Source organism: Paramacrobiotus metropolitanus, unplaced genomic scaffold, assembly GCF_019649055.1.
Source record: "Paramacrobiotus metropolitanus isolate TYO unplaced genomic scaffold, Prichtersi_v1.0 Parri_scaffold0000006, whole genome shotgun sequence".
Taxonomy (NCBI): Eukaryota; Metazoa; Tardigrada; class Eutardigrada; order Parachela; family Macrobiotidae; genus Paramacrobiotus; species Paramacrobiotus metropolitanus.
Window position 1 is genome coordinate 873381 of NW_026570226.1, and position 19537 is coordinate 892917.

The window sequence follows — 19537 nt, forward strand, 5'->3', positions numbered from 1 at the left end:
CAACGAGCTCGCTGGTTAAGGGCCAAACGCAGAGCGTTGTAAGGGCAAGCCCCCAGATTGCTTCGGGCGTAACAACAGAAAAATCCGACCGCAAACATCCGCGCTTCCTCCATCCGTATCCAGAGCCTGGGAGATCCACGTTCGTTCCACGATACCCCAACGACATGAACAATGAAATGAAACGATCCAACGCGCAGTGAGAGTTCCAGAAGTCAACAAGGCTCCACAGCACAGATCCACGTTCTTCGGGCGCATTTACCATAAAAGCAGGATTTAGGGGTTTACCGATTGCCGCGCTGACGAGATCACTGGTTAAAAGGGTCAAACGCGAAGCGTTATAAGGGCAAGCCCCCAGATCACTCGAAGCACAACATTCAGACGCCCCAGAATGTCCCCCCTCACAGCGCATGCAGTCGCTCCCGCAGCACAGGCTCCAGCGTCCTGACGACTCCATTAGATAGGCAAGAATGGGTTCCGACGTATGACTCGAGCAGTATGAAGGTAAGTAAGGAATAATGAGAGGAATAAAAGTCACGAAAAGATGCTGCGAGAACCGAAGGCAGTTCGTACACTGGAGAGTGGAGAGTGTATCTGTAGTTCCTATGAACAACTTGTCCCTGCCAATCTGGTTCGAACCAGAAATGGCAGGGCTCACTATTTATCCACAAAAATTCCCAAGAAGAAATCGAAAAACACAAAAGGGTTACTCTAGACGAAGTTGTCTAGAGAAGACTTTAAAAGAACTCCTTATGGCGACCCGGATGCTCAACTGTGCCGGCGGACTTATGCAATAAAAATAAAAAATATTTATAGATCGGAAGTGGGTAGTACCATAGAGGAATAAACAATAAACATACGCCGCGAGTGCAGCTAAAACTGCACTCACGCCGCTTCCCTTTGCACACTGCACAGCTACAGTGGTAGTACTGTCAACATACAATGGAAAAGTTGAAAAACGAAAACTGATGTATCGATTGAAATGCCTTCACTGCAGCAGCAGCACTAATAATATAGATATTTTGTTGCGGATATCTTTTGGTTCGTTTCTACATTCTAGTCACTTTTAGAATTTAGAAAGCTGCTAAAAGTACAGTACTACGAAATTCATGTACAACATAAGTATAAATTTTGTTTAATTTTGGTACGAGTATGTCCTCAGTTGGTGCGGCTAACATGTGATACCCGTCCTTATTATAAGTTTAAAATTTGAATGTGACGCTACGGATTTGAAAGTTAAAATCTGTGTTTTACATTATTTCCTTGGCAAGTTTTCAGTTGAACACTGACCAGTGAGTCACTAGTGTACAACTGAAAGCTGTGGTCGCAGCCTCGCAGGTGACTACAAAGTATGTACAAAGACATTTTCGTTTTAATTCGTATTAACTTCGTTTTTTAAGTCGTTTTACCGCCTTTTACGTCGAAACTCGAACGGTTTACTGTACCTCCATATGAGCGTTTCTCCATTGATGTCCATTCAGACTTCTGAGTCAACCCGGCAGCCGCGATCGCACGGCAGTTGCTTTGTTGAACCGAGGCGAAACGCTCCGAACGACTGTCCACGATAAGACATGTATGAGTCATGCCCAGAACTAAAAAGGAAATCGTGCTTTGATTGCCAAAAATTGTGCTCATGCCGTCATCCGCAAATTTTAGAATGATAACCTATTTTTGATCTGCGTTAATTCTAGCTTGAGATTCGAATTGCATCAATACTTGAACGAGGAGTAATTATTTTCCATTGAAAGATAGTTCAATCAACTGTCATTCATATGAATATTCGTATCGTCTGACGTGTTTTGTCTTGGATTTTTATATCCTCACCAGAGTCCGTACTAAGGGGGACGAATCTGGGATGCGAGTCCTGAGAATACAGTGATGTCGAATGCCACATTTTCCTGAGATCACTGGTTTTTTCCGGAGCGTGATTTATACATTTTCTTCATGCAGTACAAATACAGGAGAGAGGTGCGGTGACGCCGTCACCGTGACGGCTCATGTAGCTGACAAATTAGTAATACCGTGTGCTGTTAATAAACGGAGTTATTTTGAAGGCCACCGCCGAGTGCAGATAGCGCCACAACGTCCCCTAAACGGACCTCACTCACCCTGCCTATACATTCCAATGCCGCGGGCAACAGTGTGATCTCTCCGACCCTGGAAGCCTTCACTCCGTCTCCCATTGATACATCGCACATGGTCCTGCCTGACTGCGTGATCGGTTTGCGGGATGTTCTCGCGGAAAACTTACACGAAGTCTGGTCGCTCAATAAGATTCAGGCTGGATGGGCCTACGCACTGGAACGCGATGATCTCCACAAGAAGCACCCGTGCTTGACCACGTACCAGTTGCTGTCCGACACGGAGAAGGAATATGATATTACTCTCACAATGGAAACACTAAAGTAAGTTCTGATTTAATACGGCTCACAGTGTGAATTAAAAATTTTAACAATCCGTTAGCGATTATTGACTACCGTGTACTAAGGTCATTATCGAATATTCGATTCACATTGAAAAAGCTCGAATGGATCAGGTTACTTATAATTTGCATTGCTGTCGCTGTGGTTTCTCAGTTTTAATTTTATTCTAAAGAATCTAAACAACCAATGGTGCGCTAAAATCAGTGAAATTATATCACAAAACTAATAATTACAAAAGGTACAAAACCAACAGGAATTTTAATTTTTGTCGCTTCTCGGATTCCGCTCCTGTCTATTCTGTTTTATTGAGAATTCTGCACTGTGTTAGAGCGTTGACGGCTTTGGGATACCAGTTCTCGGACCAAATTGCAGCTGAGAAACGACCAAACGTAATGGAAGTGCCGGAAGAGTACCGCCAGACCAATGGTTACAAACCGCTTCCTTTTGATCTTTCGCGCTGCCACCTGGATGCCGACGTGGAAAATTTGGTGGAAACGCTTGCAGCCAACCTCCACGAAATTTGGGCTAAAAATCGAATTCAGCAGGGCTGGCAGTATGGTAATAGTGAGGATAACCAATGTAAACGCAGTCCACATCTGGTACCGTACGATAAAATTGACTGGACAATAAAGAAAGCCAACAGGTAACAACCCTCACAGGATAGTCACTGTATTTTGTAGAATTCTGTTAGTATCACATTCATCCCATAGTGGTACAATGGGATACAATTTGGCGCATTAATTTTGTAAACTGATGTTGAGGCTATTTTTAGTTGTGAAATGTACAAACTTTACAATAAAAGTTGTAGTAAATAGCTATGCTTCCCAAAATACCGTCGATGCGGTGCCGTAAGAATAACGTAAGTAGTTTTTATCCGAATAAGAAAATGCTAATACGTGTTTTTGCACTTTCGCATCTAGAGATGCTGTCCAGAATATCGTAAAAAGCTTGATTGCACTGGGATGTAATCTGCACTCACCAAAGCTGAAATCCTCTAGCCGGTCGGAAAATTCTTCCCGCACAAGAGTCATGGATGCATCAAAAACAAATAGCAACGTGTCCTTGAGTGAAAGTGTCTCACAGAGTCCGAAAAGCTCTGTTACGTGATACAAAAGATTTATGTGGAATCTTTAGCGCTGGTAAAGCGTTTTTTTTTGTTATTTATTCAGCTGTTTTGCAGTGCTTTGTACGGCGATCTCCCGTTGTAGATTATAATATTCTGACTTGGTTCTTCCTGTTGTATTTCTATTACGATATTGTATCGTTGTTGTTGTTTACCATCTCGAAACTTGTGTATTTAAATTCTGCAAAGTTGTTCCGATACTCTTGAAGTGTTATTGTGCTCGCCTCTTCGGGTATGGTGTAATACATTCGACAAATTTGTACGAGTGTAGTGTGTCCCTGACAATGAGCGTAAACGCCCAAACATTCATAAGATTCGAGCACCCATTTTTTTCTATGACTGTTAGGGTGGACCGTACCCGGGAGGAGGTATCAGCATCTACTGATTGATTGCCGTAATTATATAAGTTTTAATCGTGCTTAGATGGTGTGCTTGATAAGTCTGAGGTATACGGTCAACACAAGATAATTGAATTATGTAAATCTAAGGTACGGTGGCTTCCCACGAAGACGATTAAGTAATTTTATAATTCTTTAATTTTTTGTAAGCTGCATAGAATTATTACTGGTTTGATTCTCTTTTTCAGTAGCGTTTTCCAGTTTTCAGCCGGCAGTCTCAGTAGCTGGAAAACGATGCAAAAGAGTTGCATTCATACGATCTGGGAGTTCACAGAAGCTGAGCACAGAAAGCCGTTTTTTTACTGTTGATATCAACCGTGGTTCATTCAGTGTAATTCTATGACGCTATGATTTAACTACGTACGTGTAATTGTCTTGTGTCTGTATACGTATCCAACAAGTATTTTGCAAGCTCGCCTTGTACATATTGAGAAATAAAACTTTAAAGTATTTTGCTACAAAGCTGACATTTCGCCTTACGAGCCCGCCAATTAATGGATGGTTCTGGGATTAATTTGGTGTTTGCGCCAGATATGGCTCCTGGCTCCAAAACTTAACATGTCCTATATAAGTAAGTTTACCAGTAAATTCGTTTAATTCATATCTTTTCTGAGATATCTTGTTAATTTGTTTTTGTAAATCCATCATTTTGAAAGAAATTGTTTAAATCATTAAGACCTTTGAAATCGCTGTTACCAGGAAACAGTTACACAGACAGTAGAGTGTCTGTGCGAAAGGTAAGGACTGGTACAGACGTATGTATGTATTGTATACTCACTATACTGTATACTGATAGTGAGTTACCAACCATAAGGTGCATCGGAATAAATCCGTTATACTACGGTAGTGACCTTTAACAAAATTTTCTTGTGAAGTGGTTGGTCTCCTTCCTGGACGAGGAACGAATCTAAGGAGCCTATAACTTCTTAACCAATAACCACAATGTACACACGGTATACTTTAATAATGGAACTATTTTGAATACGACTGCGAAATAGTGCCTAACAGAACCATACCTAACGATAAGGAAAATGCACGTTGAAGAATAATTTTATTACTAATTTCACTGCTTAATATTTTCTAATTTTTCTTGTGCTTAACCGATTAGCAAAGTGCGCATCATCCAGTACCAGATTCTATTCCCACCCTCATCAGCAGTGAGTTTGTCCTCGTACTGTTGCATGAGCTGTAAAAAAAGTGAAACAACTGGTACTACCTGCTACCAAAACCATGGTAAAACCTAAACCATAAGTGCTACGATCCGCACTCGTGCCATAGCAAACGACCATTTCTGCAATAATGAACGCTTTCTTTGACCATGCTGAAATTCGGCTTTCAGACAAGACTGATGAGACAATTCAACCAATTAAGACAATTGCCAGCATCGTTCATCAGCGTGCGACGAAAGTTTAATAATTGCAGCATTTAATGAGAAAGTAGCTGAGTACAGAAAGCCGTTTTTTCGCCTTACGAGCCCGGCAATTAATGGATGATTGTGGGATTAATTTGGTGTCTGTACCAGATATGGCTCCTGGTACGGAATCGTGTACTACTCGTACCTCTTTTCCAGAACAACCCAAAAGAGACAAAAAGGTCACAGCTGAATGGCGTCATCAGCATAACCAAATCGAATGCAAACGACGGTATTGTCAAAAATCATTCAGTACTCACAGTGGAATAATCATCATTCTTTATACTTGTATGTGTAGATAGATAATGATCATGATTCGTTGCATTCTTAGTTTCTTACTTCATAATCGTACAGATTCGCTGCATTGCTGCAATCAAAGTACTTGCAGGAAACAACTTGCCAACATAATAAAACAATTAGCCGGTTTGCTGCCTCTTGGCCATCTGCGGAAAAAAGACAAAACCAGGTACCCAGTAGGGAAGCTTTTTCTACAACAGGATATTTGAAAATTATCACTCCATGCCCCATGGTACATAAGGAATAAACTTCCGTATTCGCGTTCGTAACAAGAACATACGAATATGATCTACAGTAGATCTGTGACTTATGAGTACTCGTGTTGTTAACGTGAGCGCCGGTAATGCTCATGGCTGATTGGTAACAACGGGACGTGCTGGTGCGGTTACAGCATTTTGGAGGAAGTGGTGCATTACCTCCGAGTGGTATACGAGAATGTTGCTAATGTCGATCAACTGGAGCGCGCTTTTATTGCCCAGGAAAAAGCTACCCGAGACACATCACAATCTGCGGACTGTGCGTTGAGTTTTTTGGAAACAGCAGAGTTATCGCTGCCTACCTGTCCTCTGGAGAAACTATCATCGCGAGACGAAATACAGTGGTGTACAGTGGAAGAACTATGCAATTTCACCAGTGAACAATCTGCGCCGCTGATTACAATACCCAACAATATTTCAGCTGATGCCAATCAGCCACCACCAGCACCAATGCATTACGAATGTCAGCAGTAATTTATTTAATAAAAATATAACTGCCGCTCAGTTTCGTTTACATTAAAATTCACACATTCGAACAGTGAAATCACTCTGAACATCATAATGACATTTTATCGAAAAGGGAAAGATTTGTTATGACCTCTTAACTTAATATGAGACAATCAATCAGCAATTCAACTTTTGTTACCATCAGAACTACTACGACAAGTTACGTTTTAAAAGTGATCAATTTAACTATACGCAAAGCAAACTAAACACACAAATCTGCACCTGTGATAAAAAGAAAAGCTTAGAAATAAATAACTCTGCATTTAGCTATAATGCTTCATCATCTGAAAGGTGTACTCGTACCATTTAAAACACGCGCGTGAAATCTACAATGTCATCGCTGTTGTACACTCCAGTAACAATTTTTATTCAGCCGCCTTTCTTAACTGGTGGTCCGGCGTGGTATCCTTATTACCGATTCCCGCCAGCATCTTCTTAATCTCTCCGATGGCGCGACCAGGGTTCAGATGTTTTGGGCAGGTGCGAGTGCAGCTCAGAATGGTGTGACATTTGTACACGGAAAACGGATCTCGCAGCGCATTCAGCCGCTCCTCGGTAGCTTCATCGCGGGAATCAATGATCCAGCGGTAGGCCTGCAGCAGGACGGCCGGACCCAAATACTTGTCCGAATGCCACCAGTAGCTCGGACAAGATGTGGAGCAGCAAAAACACAGAATGCATTCGTAAAGCCCATCCAGTTTGGCGCGATCGGCTTCGTTCTGGAGCAGCTGCTCCTTACCCAACTTCGTCTCGTCTTTTCGTTTCAGATACGGCTGAATGGAAGCGTACTGGACATACAGATTTGATAAATCGGGAACCAAATCCTGTTGCACAACATCATACCCAGTTACCATTCAAGCAAAATCGATCTTCTTTAGTTTGCTCCCAAAGTAACATCTATTGTATATCTCATGTTCTAAAGCTGTCTTACAACTATGACAATCTACAGAGTATATCAAAATACCGGGCCACTGATCAATAACTATCTTCTACCAAGTAAAACAAAACGCCAAAAGTGGAAAAACTGATATATTAAAATGTTAATATCATACAAAAAACCAGTTAAATAAATTGCGCTTGATGTTAAAAACACCATTTTAAAACTCACAATCCTAGTGCATTATTAACGGATTCGCACGTACTAATAAGACAAGCCAGAACAGCTTCCCAGGAATTCTTACCTTGACGACATACATATGGGGAAGTGGGTAAACCTTAGTCGTTTTTCCAACATCCGGATCGATGCGCGCAATACACGCTAAAGTATTCCCTCCCCCAATATTCATTGCGCATGAACCACAGATACCCTCGCGGCAGGAACGGCGAAAAGTAAGAGTCGGATCCATCTCATTTTTGATTTTAATCAACGCATCCAGAACCATGGGGCCGCACGCAGACAAATCCACATCGTACGTCTGCATACGGGGCTTGGAGCCAGGCTGATCGGGATCCCATCGATAAACGGAAAATTTCTTCATTCTGGGCTCTTTCTTGGGTTTCTCCTTTCCGCCGGGGGATACTGATTTGGCATCGCGCTCATGGGCCACCGCAGCCTGAGCAGCCATGCGGGAAGCCAAGATCAGGTCCCGTTTGACTGGCAGCAGTCGCGTTAAGTGCTGCATGGAAAGATTCAAAGCCATTTTCCTGGGGAAACCAGTTCTGCTTAGTAAAAGGATAGGAAGTAAAACAAGATAACAAGGATAGGAAGTATAAGATCACGACTTTCACCCTGTACATTAGTTAGAATGTTAAGCATAAAATTATGTTTATGTTATTGTTGTCGCTTGTTTTGCCTTGTGATTATTTAATAATTGTTACGGTGTAACTGTAACCAATAATTTTGCAAACCATGTAAATGTGCGCCTACTCCTAGCAGTTTCAGACTTACTTCGACTCACTTTTAGAATATTTTGAGTTCTAAAATCTAAACTTTTGAATTGATAAACTACTTACTAGTAACTAGTTCGAATTATATTACTTACATAGTAACAATACTCGCAATTTATGTTGTAGGAACATTTCTTACGGTACTCGTTAACTCGTATCTTACCTTACGGGACGGTTCTTGACTGTCAACGTCTCAACGATGAGAAAAGAACACTTGTAGTAACTCCGATCTCACAACGGGGCTTTTCAAAATATCAAAATGTTATCGTTCTTATTAGTCTTTAAATCGTTACTTCACTTGCTTAATAATAACATACTTATTACTTATCGTTATTACCGACGTTTTGCGTTTAATTTTATATTTTATTTTTGCACAAAAAAACACGTTGCGAGATTCGCAATGAAAATAATTGTGGCTGACGGGCGTTGCCACTGATAGCCCCTGGAGTCAACACAACCGCTCAGGGTACCGTTATTAGAGCTACGTGTGAACGCTACGCCGTACGGCACACAACGTACGCCGATACGTGGTGCGTATTAATGTGAACGTATCGCGCGGCAGGCATGCGATGCGCCGTATCAGAGCGACCGAAGCGGAGAACCGAGAACTCTCTATAAGTATTTTTGAGGATAGCGGAGCGTTCCAGAAGTTCGCTGCATTACCCAATAGCGTTCTTATTGTTTCCGCCGTGAAAAATACTTTCCTATTCCGCTCATAATGCCGAAGATAAGTGTTAAGGATGTTAGTCAGCAGGAGTTTGTCCGAGAACTCGCCAACTATCTCAAAAAGTATGTCAGAGCCCAGGAATCTGAATCTTTTTTCTGGTCGTTGAAACGCCTCTGATGTTGTATTATTTTTAGGAAAGGACAGATAAAGGTACCAGAATGGGTCGATGTTGTCAAGACTGGGCGATTTAAGGAGCTGGCGCCTACGGAAGATGACTGGTTTTACACAAGAACCGGTACGTGTTCGTGCGTTCCGTCAACCTGGCGTTAATACCGTATTCTTGGTCATTCACGTAGCTGTCTTTTTTTAATCAGCTTCCATCGCAAGACGATTGTACATTCGATTCCCTACTGGCATTGGTGCTTTGGCACGGACTTATGGAGGTTAGTGCTTACGCACAAACACAAAAGAAGCAGTTAAATGTTAAAAATGTTTATTCTGAAGTGCCAACTAAAATAATATTATAATTTTATCTTCTTTGTGCGCAGGTCGTAAGCGAAACGGTGTTACACCTGCACATTATTGTATCGCCTCGTCCTCAGTAATCCGTAAGGCGGTGCAGCAGCTGGAAGCCTTGAAACTTGTGGAAGTCGATCCAGAGAATGGGTGAGTGTTTGCCAGGAACATTACGACTGACACTTCCGCTTATGAAGTGTGGTGTTTGTCGGCGGTCTGCAATGACTTGTCTCGAATGGCAGCAATCTTTTTTACTTAAAGTAGTGAGATATGTTCGGAATTTGTTTTACTAATAAAATAGGGTTTTCCTGTCGTTTCCATAAAAGCTTTTGTATAAAATGGTAAATGGCTGTGTAACGTCCAGTACATATTTTCTCTTTTTTTGTTATTATGAGAGATGAATTTACGCTGCTCATAAAAGTTCACATTTAACTGGGTTGTTATTTTCTTTAGGGGTCGCCGGCTAACCAGTCAGGGAAAACGGGATTTGGATCGTATTGCACATCAAGTGTGGAAGAAATCCAAGCAGACTGAACAGCAGTTTTGAATTCTCCGTCTTCGTTGAGCTACGTAGATATGATCATTTTTGATGTCTGAATTTATAGAACGCTGTGCGCTAAACGGGACTGAGCGAGAAGGAAATAAAGATTCTTGCTGCTGCGACTGTCTACAGATTCTGCCGTCTACGTGCAGGCGCGTAACAGTACTTATAATTAGTACTACTTCTACTCGTAGTACAAACTGTAAAACGCGAAAATAGAGTAATTTAATTGAAAAAATCCAATACGTATTGTTGTTACCAGCCTAGGCAGCCTTCACACTTTTGTACAGTTTATTAAAAATTAAGTATTCTCTAAGAGTGCGTGTTTACTGCATAGGTACTGTTACAGATCTGAGGATAAGAAAAATTACAAACCAGGCATTTCAGTTATCATTAGCTAGACATTAACAGATTACCTAACTATTAGCATCCTGGTAAGGTTAATAATGATTAATAGCTTAATTTGAAAGTGCAGACAGTATAGTCACCGTCGCACTTCCACTTAATAAAGAACTTTATTATCTTTTTGCACTGTAATAAAGAACCCAAGTCGTTACGAAATTTTTCTAAATAAATATGAAACAAAAAGTACAAACACTTCCCCGCATCAGCTGAGTCAGTGCCCACTGACTCAAAAAAGTTCGGATCAGTCACAGCAACGTAATACCCGGCATGCCCCGCGTTTTTCAAGTTACCCAAGCACCCCTCATTGCCTACGTTCTTATGAAATCCACAAAGAGAATCCATCAAAAGCTAGTAACTGCCAGATACAATGAACTGATGATGCCTGACTAGGGTTATATTCAAATTCAAGCGGACATCTCCAGTCCCTTGGAAGGAAAGACGTCCGGCGTGGCAAGCACACGCTTCAGTGTCGAATCGTTACTGTTTTCCTCTTTGATATCCATTTCCACACTTTCCACTTTAACAACAGTTTTTAAAGGAGAGTCTGCCGGTTTGTTTTCCGGTCCTGAGTGGATTGATCGAAACAGTTCATCCTCAAATTTCGATAAGGAATTGATGCTGCAAAAGATACGAGACTATAATCAAGAAGATCAGTTCAAAACAGATGCAAACTGACTGAAACCTCAATTAATAATGTGAAAATACCATTACAAACTTAGCCATCAGAAAGATTTCTCAAATAATTCTACAATCTAACTTGCAGTAAAGAGAAAGTAGGAGTATACAAAACAATCAGAAGCATCGAAATCTCATTACAGGTCAATAAAAACTGTTTAGTGCGTTCTCATACAAGTTTAGTATCGGCATCTCCCAACAGTGCTGCACTGACAATATGAACTTCTCTTCCACTTACTGGTCAGTTTCCGATGAAGTAACAATTTTCGTCTGCCTTATGTCCGCCAAATTATTCTTCAAGACCACCGTTTTTTCATCCGCACGACAATGCTGCTGGGCTAAACTTTCCAGCAAAATTTTACATCGCTATAACAAAAAACCGATTAAAATCATTTAGTGCACCCATGCTACGTATTGTTGCCCTCACCTGATCTTCCGTAGCTTCGATTTTCAAGCTGCGAAAAATTTGGGTTAAGGTTACGTTAAATTCCGGTGGAACATCGGATTTGGAGAGATCAGGAAGCTCGCATAAATCAAAGGTAGGCAAGACGATCTTACTACATCCACCGGCGGGCAAAGGCGACGGGCAGTGGACAGCTGGTAACGCAGAGTCACTCTCGAGTTTTAAGAATGCCGTTGAGGTTACAACGGGTGAATCCGCGTGTCTATGAACAAACAAACTGAATAGATATGGCGTATTTATTGAAAACAGTACTGTACATGACACGTAGCCAGAACTTACCGGGAAGGGCTGGTTCCAGCAGACTCCATTGAGGCTATGGACGAAACGGGTGACAATGAAACATCATCAGGTGGCGAAGAAACAGTATCAATCACGGTTTCGACTACAAAAATAGAACAAATATCATGAAAGAAAAAATTTAACCATTTGCGTTCTATCACTTCGAAAATTACTTTTTTTCATCCATTTCTCTACACGTTGCAGTTTGTCGCTCCTTCGGTTTCCTGGGTCTAAAAAACGCAAGCGTCATTCCTGTTTTGGTGTCGCATCGTAACCACATTTATCATAGTTTCAAACTGAGCATGGAAACAGTAGAGAATAAACGATACTGCCGAAAAGATAAAATCTCGTAACCTCAAGACAAAATTAGAATTTATTTTATACAAATTACTATCAAGCTGGTCACAGTCAGGAAGGCTTTGAATGGCAGAAAGATTTACGAGTAATATGTGTTATTATACCGAGGGTTTCATTTAGTTTTCGGAGATCATCCACGGTAGGTGCTTTTGTCCGTTTTCCGCTAGGAGAGATTTCCGCGCACGTTTTCCCTGATTTTTCATTTGAGACCTTGGAGCGAGACGGCGAAGGACCCCTATGCGCAGATGCCATAGCCTTTTTTGAGTGGTTCGACGCAGAACTTTCGCTGCCATCGGATATATCCATTTCCACTGACTGTGCGGAGGAAACCGCACATCCTTTAAGAAACAATCAAAAACATACAGGAGGCCCTCTTCACAACGTTATTAATGCCGCAGCAAAACAATGACCACAAACCTTTCAGTAAAGACATCCCATTGTCGTCATCGCTAATTGGACTGCCTAGCAGTGATTCATTGCGTGGCGTAATCTTGGGATATTTGGGTGCAGCGACACTAGTTCCCGGTGAGACGATTTCTTCGGCTTTCCGTTTAGGAACATGCTTTTTCCGCTCTGTTTCTTCTGTCGGAACCGGTTTCTTTCGGTCTGGTTCTCCTGTATCTTGCGCTCGTGCGTCAGATGTATCACCCTGGCTCCTGGGAGGGAAAGATAAAGCTTTCAGCAGACTATATATAAACTGTAAAGCTGTGAAAAAGTGACCACATACGTATTAACAACTGCAAGTTCCCCAGGTAGTGTCCACTGAGACACTTTCGTCTTCTTGTTGTAGTAATACTGCTTCCCAGTAGAGCTCTTTTGTACAGTCCAGTCCCCACTTGAAGACGGGAGGACAGGGGCCGGTGGAGCAGCGTTGCGACCGGAAGATGCTTTCGCCGGGCTTTCCGTTTTTTGTTGCTCCTACAGTTTAAGTTAGTTTTTACATAATAATAATGCCGTAAATAGATTTGCGCATTCAGTCTTATGCAAAACGAAGCATTTGTCAGCCATTTCAATTCAGCTTTGATATTTCTATTGAATTCGACGACAGTTTCAAAATTTGAACAGTCCAATTACTTTTCAGAAATTAAGTACGTAAGTAGTTAAACAAAGCACATGGATATGCCTATCAAAATAATGAAAATACCATTATTTATGGAATTATAATTAAATGTTCGAATACGTACTTATGAGATTATAGTCAATAATAAACTCATAATACATATCAGTTCCGAAGATCGTGCCAAACCAAACACCATAATACTATCACTGTCAGAAGCGCTTACCGTTCGTTCCGCAGACAATCGTTTCACTTGTGACTTCAGCTTGGGCTGAAGTTTGTCAGCGCTTGCGGGCGATGGTACGGGAGCAGATGTCGATTCCGAAGCGAGTTTTGAGAAAAATGTCGTAGGCCGGGACTGCGCATCTGCCACAAACCACATTTTTAGCACGATAAAATATTAACAACTGTCCGATACGGAAAACCAGGAAACTGCATTTTCCCGGAAAAAATTGCGAAGCTTCCACCTCAGATGTGAGCAAAGAAGCTAAGATGACTACGTCGAAAACACAGGAAAAAACAAAAACCGTTATGGAAAGAGAACCATAAAGATTCATAAGCGACAACAAAATTTACGAAGAACAGAATTTACGAAGTAATATTTGTCGCAACTTGCAAGCTTAACTTGTAAGCGTATTCAACATTTCCGAAGTTACAGAATTTAACTATAATAAAAATGCAATAACCCGTTAACGATTCTAAATGAAGCCATGAAATTTACATTTTCATCAGCACGGCTAAGACATTATAAATCACAGACTGAAATTAAAATGGCTAAAAATTGCCGAAGCAAATATTTCCCCAATTCCGGAAGCTGCGGGGACAGTTACAGCCACTACCACCGCCGTTACTTACTTTGTCGGGCATTTTTTCTTTGTTGACCCGGGCCCCCTGGTGAAGAACCCGCCGTCTTATCGGACGATCCCGATTTTTTCGACAATGAACTGCCTGTTCGTGCTGGGCCGCCGTGAGGACTCATGTGCTGATCCGCTTTCAGACAGTTTCCCAACTGTCGCCTACGCCAGCCATCCGCTTCATGGCGATTATTACGGAAATTACCATGCGAACGCGGTAGGCGTCCATTTTGTCGGCGCATACGTTTCCGAGATTCTGCATGGTAACCAGTGGATGAGCGCTCGGATGAGCCAACGGTACGGTTGCTAAAGGTATCGAGAACGGCGGCGGATGTGCTGGCGGCCGCAGCCCCAGCCATCGGTCGCCAGTTACGCCGTCCCGGGCCATTACCGTCGGGCGGGAGGGGACCCGGATTGTGGCGAGATTTTCGAGGAGGATTTTTGGAATCATTCACGTCATGGATACGGTTATCAGCCTCCATGCCATTGGTGTACTGGAGGGATGAGTCGCTGGGAACAACTAGGACACTCTGCTGTTTGGGCTTATCGGGTCTGTCCTGCATCGACGGCGGCCGATTTCCGTTAGCAGAGTCACCCTTATTGGAATCTCCCTGTAAGAAAAGAATTGTTATGATCGAAACAAAATGACCACGCCAAACGCCTAATGTTGACTCACATTGAGTCGGGTTCTTGACTCCACATCCTTATCAGTCAATACACGCCCGGGCTTCCGTTTTGACAACTGCATCGATGACGCTGGGTGCCTACAAAATGCATTTCTTAGTTAGTTAGAGGAATAATTACAAAAAAATAAGTTTTCTGCTAGTTTCATAATACATTAGAATGAATATAAAGAGAAAAGAACAGTCAAAGCGACCTTGACAATCTCTCGGTTTTGGGGCTATTCATTTGGTAGCTTATCCTCTCTTTGCATCTTTTGGCTCAAGAATCGAAAAATAATTTGCTGACAAAACTGAGATAAATTTTTTTCTCAAATCCACAAAAACGGTTAATTTTAATCAACCTCTCACAAAAATGTTGAGCTATCGAGCGATAACAACACTACATCGTGGATCATTGCAGTGCTGCACATGAAACTCCAAGCTCTGCCATAGAGTTCACAGCAAGATTTTTGCCCTACCAAATAACTCAATGCTGCCTTACGCATGTCGTTAGCAGCAGACACGAGGTTTAGCAGGATGTGGTGCACTGGCCGGCTCAAATATGCACGCTAACGAAATGCACATGGTGCACCGACCGGCTAAGGTTTGACAAAGTATGGTGATTGTCGCCCGTAGTGGTGGATCGATCCCACTTTTGTTTGCTACTCGTACTGTACTTTCAGAATTCAGTTTAGATTTGTTTATTTGTTTTGTATCATTTGTGATCTGTTTACGTTTTAGATTGTGAACGGATCCGCACAAGTTTTAGTTTTATATCTTTTCGTTTTATATAACTTCTATGACATACACTTAGCAGTTAGAGCAGAAAGGTTTCAATGGATTCATATGCAATAAACGACGACACCAGTTTTTGTGAGGCCATTCAGCCTATTGACGTTTCCATCGCGCGGATCTTCGAGTCACATGTCCGAAACTGCAAAACCTGTTTCTTATATTGCGAGCACCCCTGAAAGAGGTCCTGTTGGCTATTAGCTTCGTTTTTACTGCATGAAAGCGAAGGTAAGATAGCTGTAATCGTAACGCGATTGTGATTTGAGTTAAGATTTTGCTGCGTAACGTCGGTAACGATAGATCACGTTTTTTGAACGTGTGAAATACGACGTAGTGATACCCATAATACTGTCTGACGACCGATCTCTCTTGTGTTTACTTTGGAGTTTTGTCATTGGAGTTTCTGTTGCAGTGTCACCTTCTGTCGTTGTGGCTTTTGGACAATTTGCCATTAATGATAATGCCGTTTGTGTACTCGTGACGGTTACTCGACCAGTTTCAAAAGTATTTTCGCGTCTATAACCAAGAAGACCTGTTTCAAGATGATGAATATCGGGCAAATTCGAGAAATGGCAAGAAAGATATCTAACGCAAAAACATCCCGCCAGGATTCAGAGCTGCTGCATCCCACGTATGTGTCAACAGCTCGTGCTTCTTTGGAAAAGCCAGTGACGGCTGCGCTTTTGCCTGTTGGTAATTCTCCCGGCAGTGCGGATTTCAATAAAACCGTGGATAATCCCACCGGCTCTTTTGACGGCGACAACGCTATCCATGTTAATCCACCCCGTGCTCGGGGCAGCGACAAGCCTGATTTATCCAGTCCGTTGTTTCTGGATTTACTGCAAGCCGAGGAAGTCGTAACCGACGAAGGAGGGAACCATGAGTTGTCCTTCGCCGATATTCTTTTGTTTCATTCAGTTTATTCCCGAATTCTAAAAAGTTTGCCCATGACGAGCCTCCTTTCTCTGGCCTGCACTTGCCGCGACTTTCGCGTGCTCATTAGAAACGAACGTTGTCGCTCGCGACGACATCGTTTTGAATGGATTTACCGAAAAGAATTTATTCGCCATTTAAATATGTCATATGCATCTTGCACTATGACGAAATACGACAATGCTTTTTCGCGGCTGATCCGGGAGTTATACTGCTTTCCGGAACACATATTGGTTTTTTATTCGCCGGATATATTTCAGTATGGTATTCGGGTAATCGACGGCGCTCATTCGGGTACGGTGAAATCGGACGTTTTGCTAGACAATCTTCTGAAACAACAAAATGATTCCGATTGGCGCGTGTGGCACTTCCGTGTGTTTTCCGTTATACAGCCTATAACTTCGACGGCGTTTTCGTCCCATATGACAGCTCATGAGCTAAAACGTTTTCCCCTATGGCATAGCGAAGATTTGGTGATGGTGTTTTTGCCGACATTGGAAAACGTCAGAATTCGCCATCACCCGTTAAACTTTAACATGCTCCTTAATGTACCTGAATTTGAACGAAACGAGATTCGCAGCAGTCTTTTTCAATATTTGTTTGTCATCGGTCAACGATTTCGACCGAAGCTTGTTATTTTGTCCATTAGAGATTTGCCGCGGAATGTGGAAAATGAGCTCGTTGATTTTCCTGTGATTGTTATTGCCTCCCGGTTGTTTGACAGCCATGGACCTGAAGGCTGGATGTCATTTTCGGGAGACGGTGTGACTGTCTTTCAGGTACATTTGTTTCGATTGTCAAGTTGAGACAGGGCAGCATTAACAGTACGAGTACTTTTCTTACTCAAGTTTCGGCTAACGATTCCGGACAGAATGTATGGACTGTTCAGTTGTTTTTACAATTCCTAGTTGGTAATAAATGTATCGTAAAAAGCTTCTAATTGATTACTCGTACGACAAGAAATTATTTGGTCCCTGATTTCATGTATAATATGCTGTTCGAAAAATATATGTAGATATACTAACGATACTTTTTTATGTACAAGTATACTTTTTTATACTCGTAAGTATACTTTTTTATGTACAACTACACACCTTTTAATGAGTACTCGTACTTCAGCCAACAGTCGCGGTAATCGTCCTCCTCTAACCATAACCAGAAGGTTAAATTGGATATGCAATATGTCAGTTTGAGTGGTGCTACTATTTTTATAAAAAGGAGTAATATGTGTGTTGAAGGTCATTCTGGAAGTATCCGATAAGCGAGAAGAACGGGATCAGAAAATTCGTGCATTACATGCACAATTGGGCTGGAATTTTCCATTGGAATTCCGTTCTAGGACATGCTGGATTTTCTATTTTACGGAGCTTTGGCCCGGTGGAACCAGCAAGGAAATCCCACAGCGCGATATTGTTACACTGCGCGAAGTATTTCCTAATGTGCCAATTTTCGGCGGACGAACAGGAAATCTGATGGGCAATCAGCAGTTGCCCATATTAGCTTCCTTCCCAGGATCCGATGCCCGGTCACTACGCCTGCGATCGAACCCAACCATTGTGACCGTGGTTGCCTTTTCGGACTCTTAAAGTGATTTTTAACGTTGATCTGACTGAATTTGAAAGATAATGATTAGCAAAAAATGAAAAATACTTGTTTTTATTGTGATTTGTAGATTTACCATTAGATAGGGATAAGGCATTCCAAAATTCTTTTCTTGGAAATGAAACTAATTGTAACTAATGAAACTGTGTGATCAATTTTAATATTAATTTTAAATTGTTTTACAAGTGGAAGCCTTTTACAGGGCATAGATTATTATCTTTGTGAGAGCTGGTTTTTATTTTTTTACATTTTGTACAGTTTGGTAACTATGCTTGTTCAACGTTCATCAGACTTTTTCGTGGTGTGTTCACGTCAGATCTGACTTGTTCAAAATGGAGTTCGGTAGTGTATTCCTTGGCTAGAAATCGTGGCAGCTGCGTTTTTCTGATGGCGTGTTTGTTCTGTGTTAATTTTCACCTGCTATCCATATATTTTTACATATTACAGCACACAAAAGTTGACCCAGTATATTTTCATTCACTTAATTAGAGAATTAGCGACTCAAGTTTATACTGTGTTTAAAAAACCGGATATTATCAAGTGTTGAGTAGTACTGCTGGAGGCGCATTAATAAAACTGAGCTAATAAAAGTTTTTATAATTAATTGCTTAACGGTGCAATCAAAGCAATGGCTTTAATCGTACCGTAGCTGCACAAATGCAGACACAAGTGAATACGCCGGGTCAAGAGTCATCATTACATAATTAGGAAAGAAATTGCACGATCACAAAACTGCACAAAATCCGAAAGCGAGGACAAGAAACTTAGAAAGGTTACTTATAATAATTGTAAAACTAGAAACCATACTACACAAATTCATTCTGTTTAAGTTAACAATTTACTTAACAATCCATGGTCAACGACTCAACGTTCAGCAAGATGTATCACACCGGTAAGAATACTGCCCTATAGAGTAATTCTGCACTTGCTCGGTAACACATTTGTGTTGCTTTAATATTCCTTAAGGACGATGCTTACAGATTTGTTTCACAAGCGTATTAATTCTTTTACAAGCGTATTTCCATAATTTTGGAAGGCGTGCAAATATCCTCGATGTTCGGTATCCGTTGTTCCGACAGAGTACTTGTACAATTCCAGTACTTACTTACTTCGGACGCATATTTCACAAGCTATTCTAGCAAAGCCAGTGAGCCGAGCCACCCACTGCAAATTTCAAAAATTTGTTTTATTACACGACATTAGTAGCAAGCGCGGGCATACTACATGACAGATAAAATCTAACTATTAAAAAAGCTAACCACTAAATTTAATGAAGTAATAAATTATTGCACTACGAGTACTTGATGTATAATATTTTCTTTGGTTTTTGAACTCTCTGGACAATACTGCGAGATAATGTACACAACGAGTTCTTGTAATTTGACAGTACGGTAATTTCGCAGCTGCAGTTGAATCCTTTTAAATCTTTTTATT

The 19537-nt window shown here is 41.4% G+C and overlaps 6 protein-coding genes across 10 annotated transcripts; 4 read left to right on the plus strand and 2 right to left on the minus strand.

The window, feature by feature from the left end:
* The first annotated feature begins 1496 nt into the window (after positions 1–1496).
* Positions 1497–3735, plus strand: LOC129581784 (ryanodine receptor 1-like). Its single transcript, XM_055473020.1, has 4 exons — positions 1497–1965; positions 2052–2402; positions 2749–3063; positions 3341–3735. The coding sequence occupies exons 1-4, from the start codon at positions 1883–1885 to the stop codon at positions 3525–3527; spliced, it is 936 nt and encodes a 311-aa protein (XP_055328995.1). The 5' UTR covers positions 1497–1882; the 3' UTR covers positions 3528–3735.
* Positions 3736–4377: 642 nt separating this feature from the next.
* On the plus strand, positions 4378–6917 carry LOC129581557 (uncharacterized). 4 transcript variants are annotated; one of them, XM_055472699.1, is made up of 4 exons: positions 4378–4512; positions 5512–5584; positions 5741–5818; positions 6041–6917. In XM_055472699.1, exons 1-4 carry the CDS (start codon positions 4440–4442, stop codon positions 6378–6380), a joined length of 564 nt encoding a protein of 187 aa, XP_055328674.1. In that variant the 5' UTR covers positions 4378–4439; the 3' UTR covers positions 6381–6917. The 4 variants fall into 4 exon arrangements, 2 of the variants coding, with proteins under 2 accessions (XP_055328674.1, XP_055328673.1); XR_008689513.1 differs by lacking the exon at positions 4378–4512 and adding an exon at positions 4844–4894; XM_055472698.1 differs by lacking the exon at positions 4378–4512 and adding an exon at positions 4922–5174 and having other exon boundaries at positions 5281–5584.
* Positions 6362–8715, minus strand: LOC129581555 (succinate dehydrogenase [ubiquinone] iron-sulfur subunit, mitochondrial-like). 2 transcript variants are annotated; one of them, XM_055472696.1, is made up of 3 exons: positions 8464–8715; positions 7595–8057; positions 6362–7237 (listed from the first exon to the last, which is right to left on the minus strand). In XM_055472696.1, the coding sequence occupies exons 2-3, from the start codon at positions 8051–8053 to the stop codon at positions 6779–6781; spliced, it is 918 nt and encodes a 305-aa protein (XP_055328671.1). In that variant the 5' UTR covers positions 8054–8057; positions 8464–8715; the 3' UTR covers positions 6362–6778. The 2 variants fall into 2 exon arrangements, with proteins under 2 accessions (XP_055328671.1, XP_055328672.1); XM_055472697.1 differs by having other exon boundaries at positions 7595–8072.
* Positions 8716–8880: 165 nt separating this feature from the next.
* Positions 8881–10143, plus strand: LOC129581516 (40S ribosomal protein S19-like). Its single transcript, XM_055472644.1, has 5 exons — positions 8881–9089; positions 9162–9262; positions 9342–9410; positions 9516–9633; positions 9937–10143. Exons 1-5 carry the CDS (start codon positions 9019–9021, stop codon positions 10028–10030), a joined length of 453 nt encoding a protein of 150 aa, XP_055328619.1. The 5' UTR covers positions 8881–9018; the 3' UTR covers positions 10031–10143.
* Positions 10144–10474: 331 nt separating this feature from the next.
* On the minus strand, positions 10475–15244 carry LOC129581515 (uncharacterized). Its single transcript, XM_055472643.1, has 12 exons — positions 14992–15244; positions 14791–14878; positions 14116–14725; positions 13487–13626; positions 12931–13121; positions 12621–12859; positions 12308–12541; positions 12020–12076; positions 11847–11949; positions 11532–11769; positions 11343–11470; positions 10475–11047 (listed from the first exon to the last, which is right to left on the minus strand). Exons 1-12 carry the CDS (start codon positions 15021–15023, stop codon positions 10834–10836), a joined length of 2274 nt encoding a protein of 757 aa, XP_055328618.1. The 5' UTR covers positions 15024–15244; the 3' UTR covers positions 10475–10833.
* Positions 15245–15459: 215 nt separating this feature from the next.
* On the plus strand, positions 15460–18676 carry LOC129581664 (uncharacterized). The gene is made up of 3 exons (XM_055472867.1): positions 15460–15796; positions 15981–17280; positions 17740–18676. The coding sequence occupies exons 2-3, from the start codon at positions 16111–16113 to the stop codon at positions 18085–18087; spliced, it is 1518 nt and encodes a 505-aa protein (XP_055328842.1). The 5' UTR covers positions 15460–15796; positions 15981–16110; the 3' UTR covers positions 18088–18676.
* Positions 18677–19537: the final 861 nt, after the last annotated feature.

Excerpts from the sequence above, each read along its gene's own strand:
- LOC129581515 (XM_055472643.1), bottom strand. The coding sequence starts at position 15,023 with ATGAATAGCCCCAAAACCGAGAGATTGTCAAG. Across the intron at positions 13,627-14,115 it reads AAGAAAAAATGCCCGACAAA|ATGCGCAGTCCCGGCCTACG; the intron begins GTAAGTAACGGC and ends GGTTTGTGGCAG. Across the intron at positions 11,471-11,531 it reads TCGAAGCTACGGAAGATCAG|CGATGTAAAATTTTGCTGGA; the intron begins GTGAGGGCAACA and ends TTTTTGTTATAG.
- LOC129581557 (XM_055472698.1), top strand. The coding sequence starts at position 5,427 with ATGGATGATTGTGGGATTAATTTGGTGTCTGTACCAGATATGGCTCCT. Across the intron at positions 5,585-5,740 it reads CAAATCGAATGCAAACGACG|GAAACAACTTGCCAACATAA; the intron begins GTATTGTCAAAA and ends AAGTACTTGCAG. Across the intron at positions 5,819-6,040 it reads CGGAAAAAAGACAAAACCAG|CATTTTGGAGGAAGTGGTGC; the intron begins GTACCCAGTAGG and ends GTGCGGTTACAG.
- LOC129581516 (XM_055472644.1), top strand. The coding sequence starts at position 9,019 with ATGCCGAAGATAAGTGTTAAGGATGTTAGTCAGCAGGAGTTTGTCCGA. Across the intron at positions 9,263-9,341 it reads CTGGTTTTACACAAGAACCG|CTTCCATCGCAAGACGATTG; the intron begins GTACGTGTTCGT and ends TTTTTTAATCAG. Across the intron at positions 9,411-9,515 it reads TTTGGCACGGACTTATGGAG|GTCGTAAGCGAAACGGTGTT; the intron begins GTTAGTGCTTAC and ends CTTTGTGCGCAG.
- LOC129581664 (XM_055472867.1), top strand. The coding sequence starts at position 16,111 with ATGATGAATATCGGGCAAATTCGAGAAATGGCAAGAAAGATATCTAAC. Across the intron at positions 17,281-17,739 it reads ACGGTGTGACTGTCTTTCAG|GTCATTCTGGAAGTATCCGA; the intron begins GTACATTTGTTT and ends TGTGTGTTGAAG.
- LOC129581784 (XM_055473020.1), top strand. The coding sequence starts at position 1,883 with ATGCCACATTTTCCTGAGATCACTGGTTTTTTCCGGAGCGTGATTTAT. Across the intron at positions 1,966-2,051 it reads AGTACAAATACAGGAGAGAG|GCCACCGCCGAGTGCAGATA; the intron begins GTGCGGTGACGC and ends GTTATTTTGAAG. Across the intron at positions 3,064-3,340 it reads ACAATAAAGAAAGCCAACAG|AGATGCTGTCCAGAATATCG; the intron begins GTAACAACCCTC and ends TTTCGCATCTAG.
- LOC129581555 (XM_055472696.1), bottom strand. The coding sequence starts at position 8,053 with ATGGCTTTGAATCTTTCCATGCAGCACTTAACGCGACTGCTGCCAGTC. Across the intron at positions 7,238-7,594 it reads CCCATATGTATGTCGTCAAG|GATTTGGTTCCCGATTTATC; the intron begins GTAAGAATTCCT and ends GTTGTGCAACAG.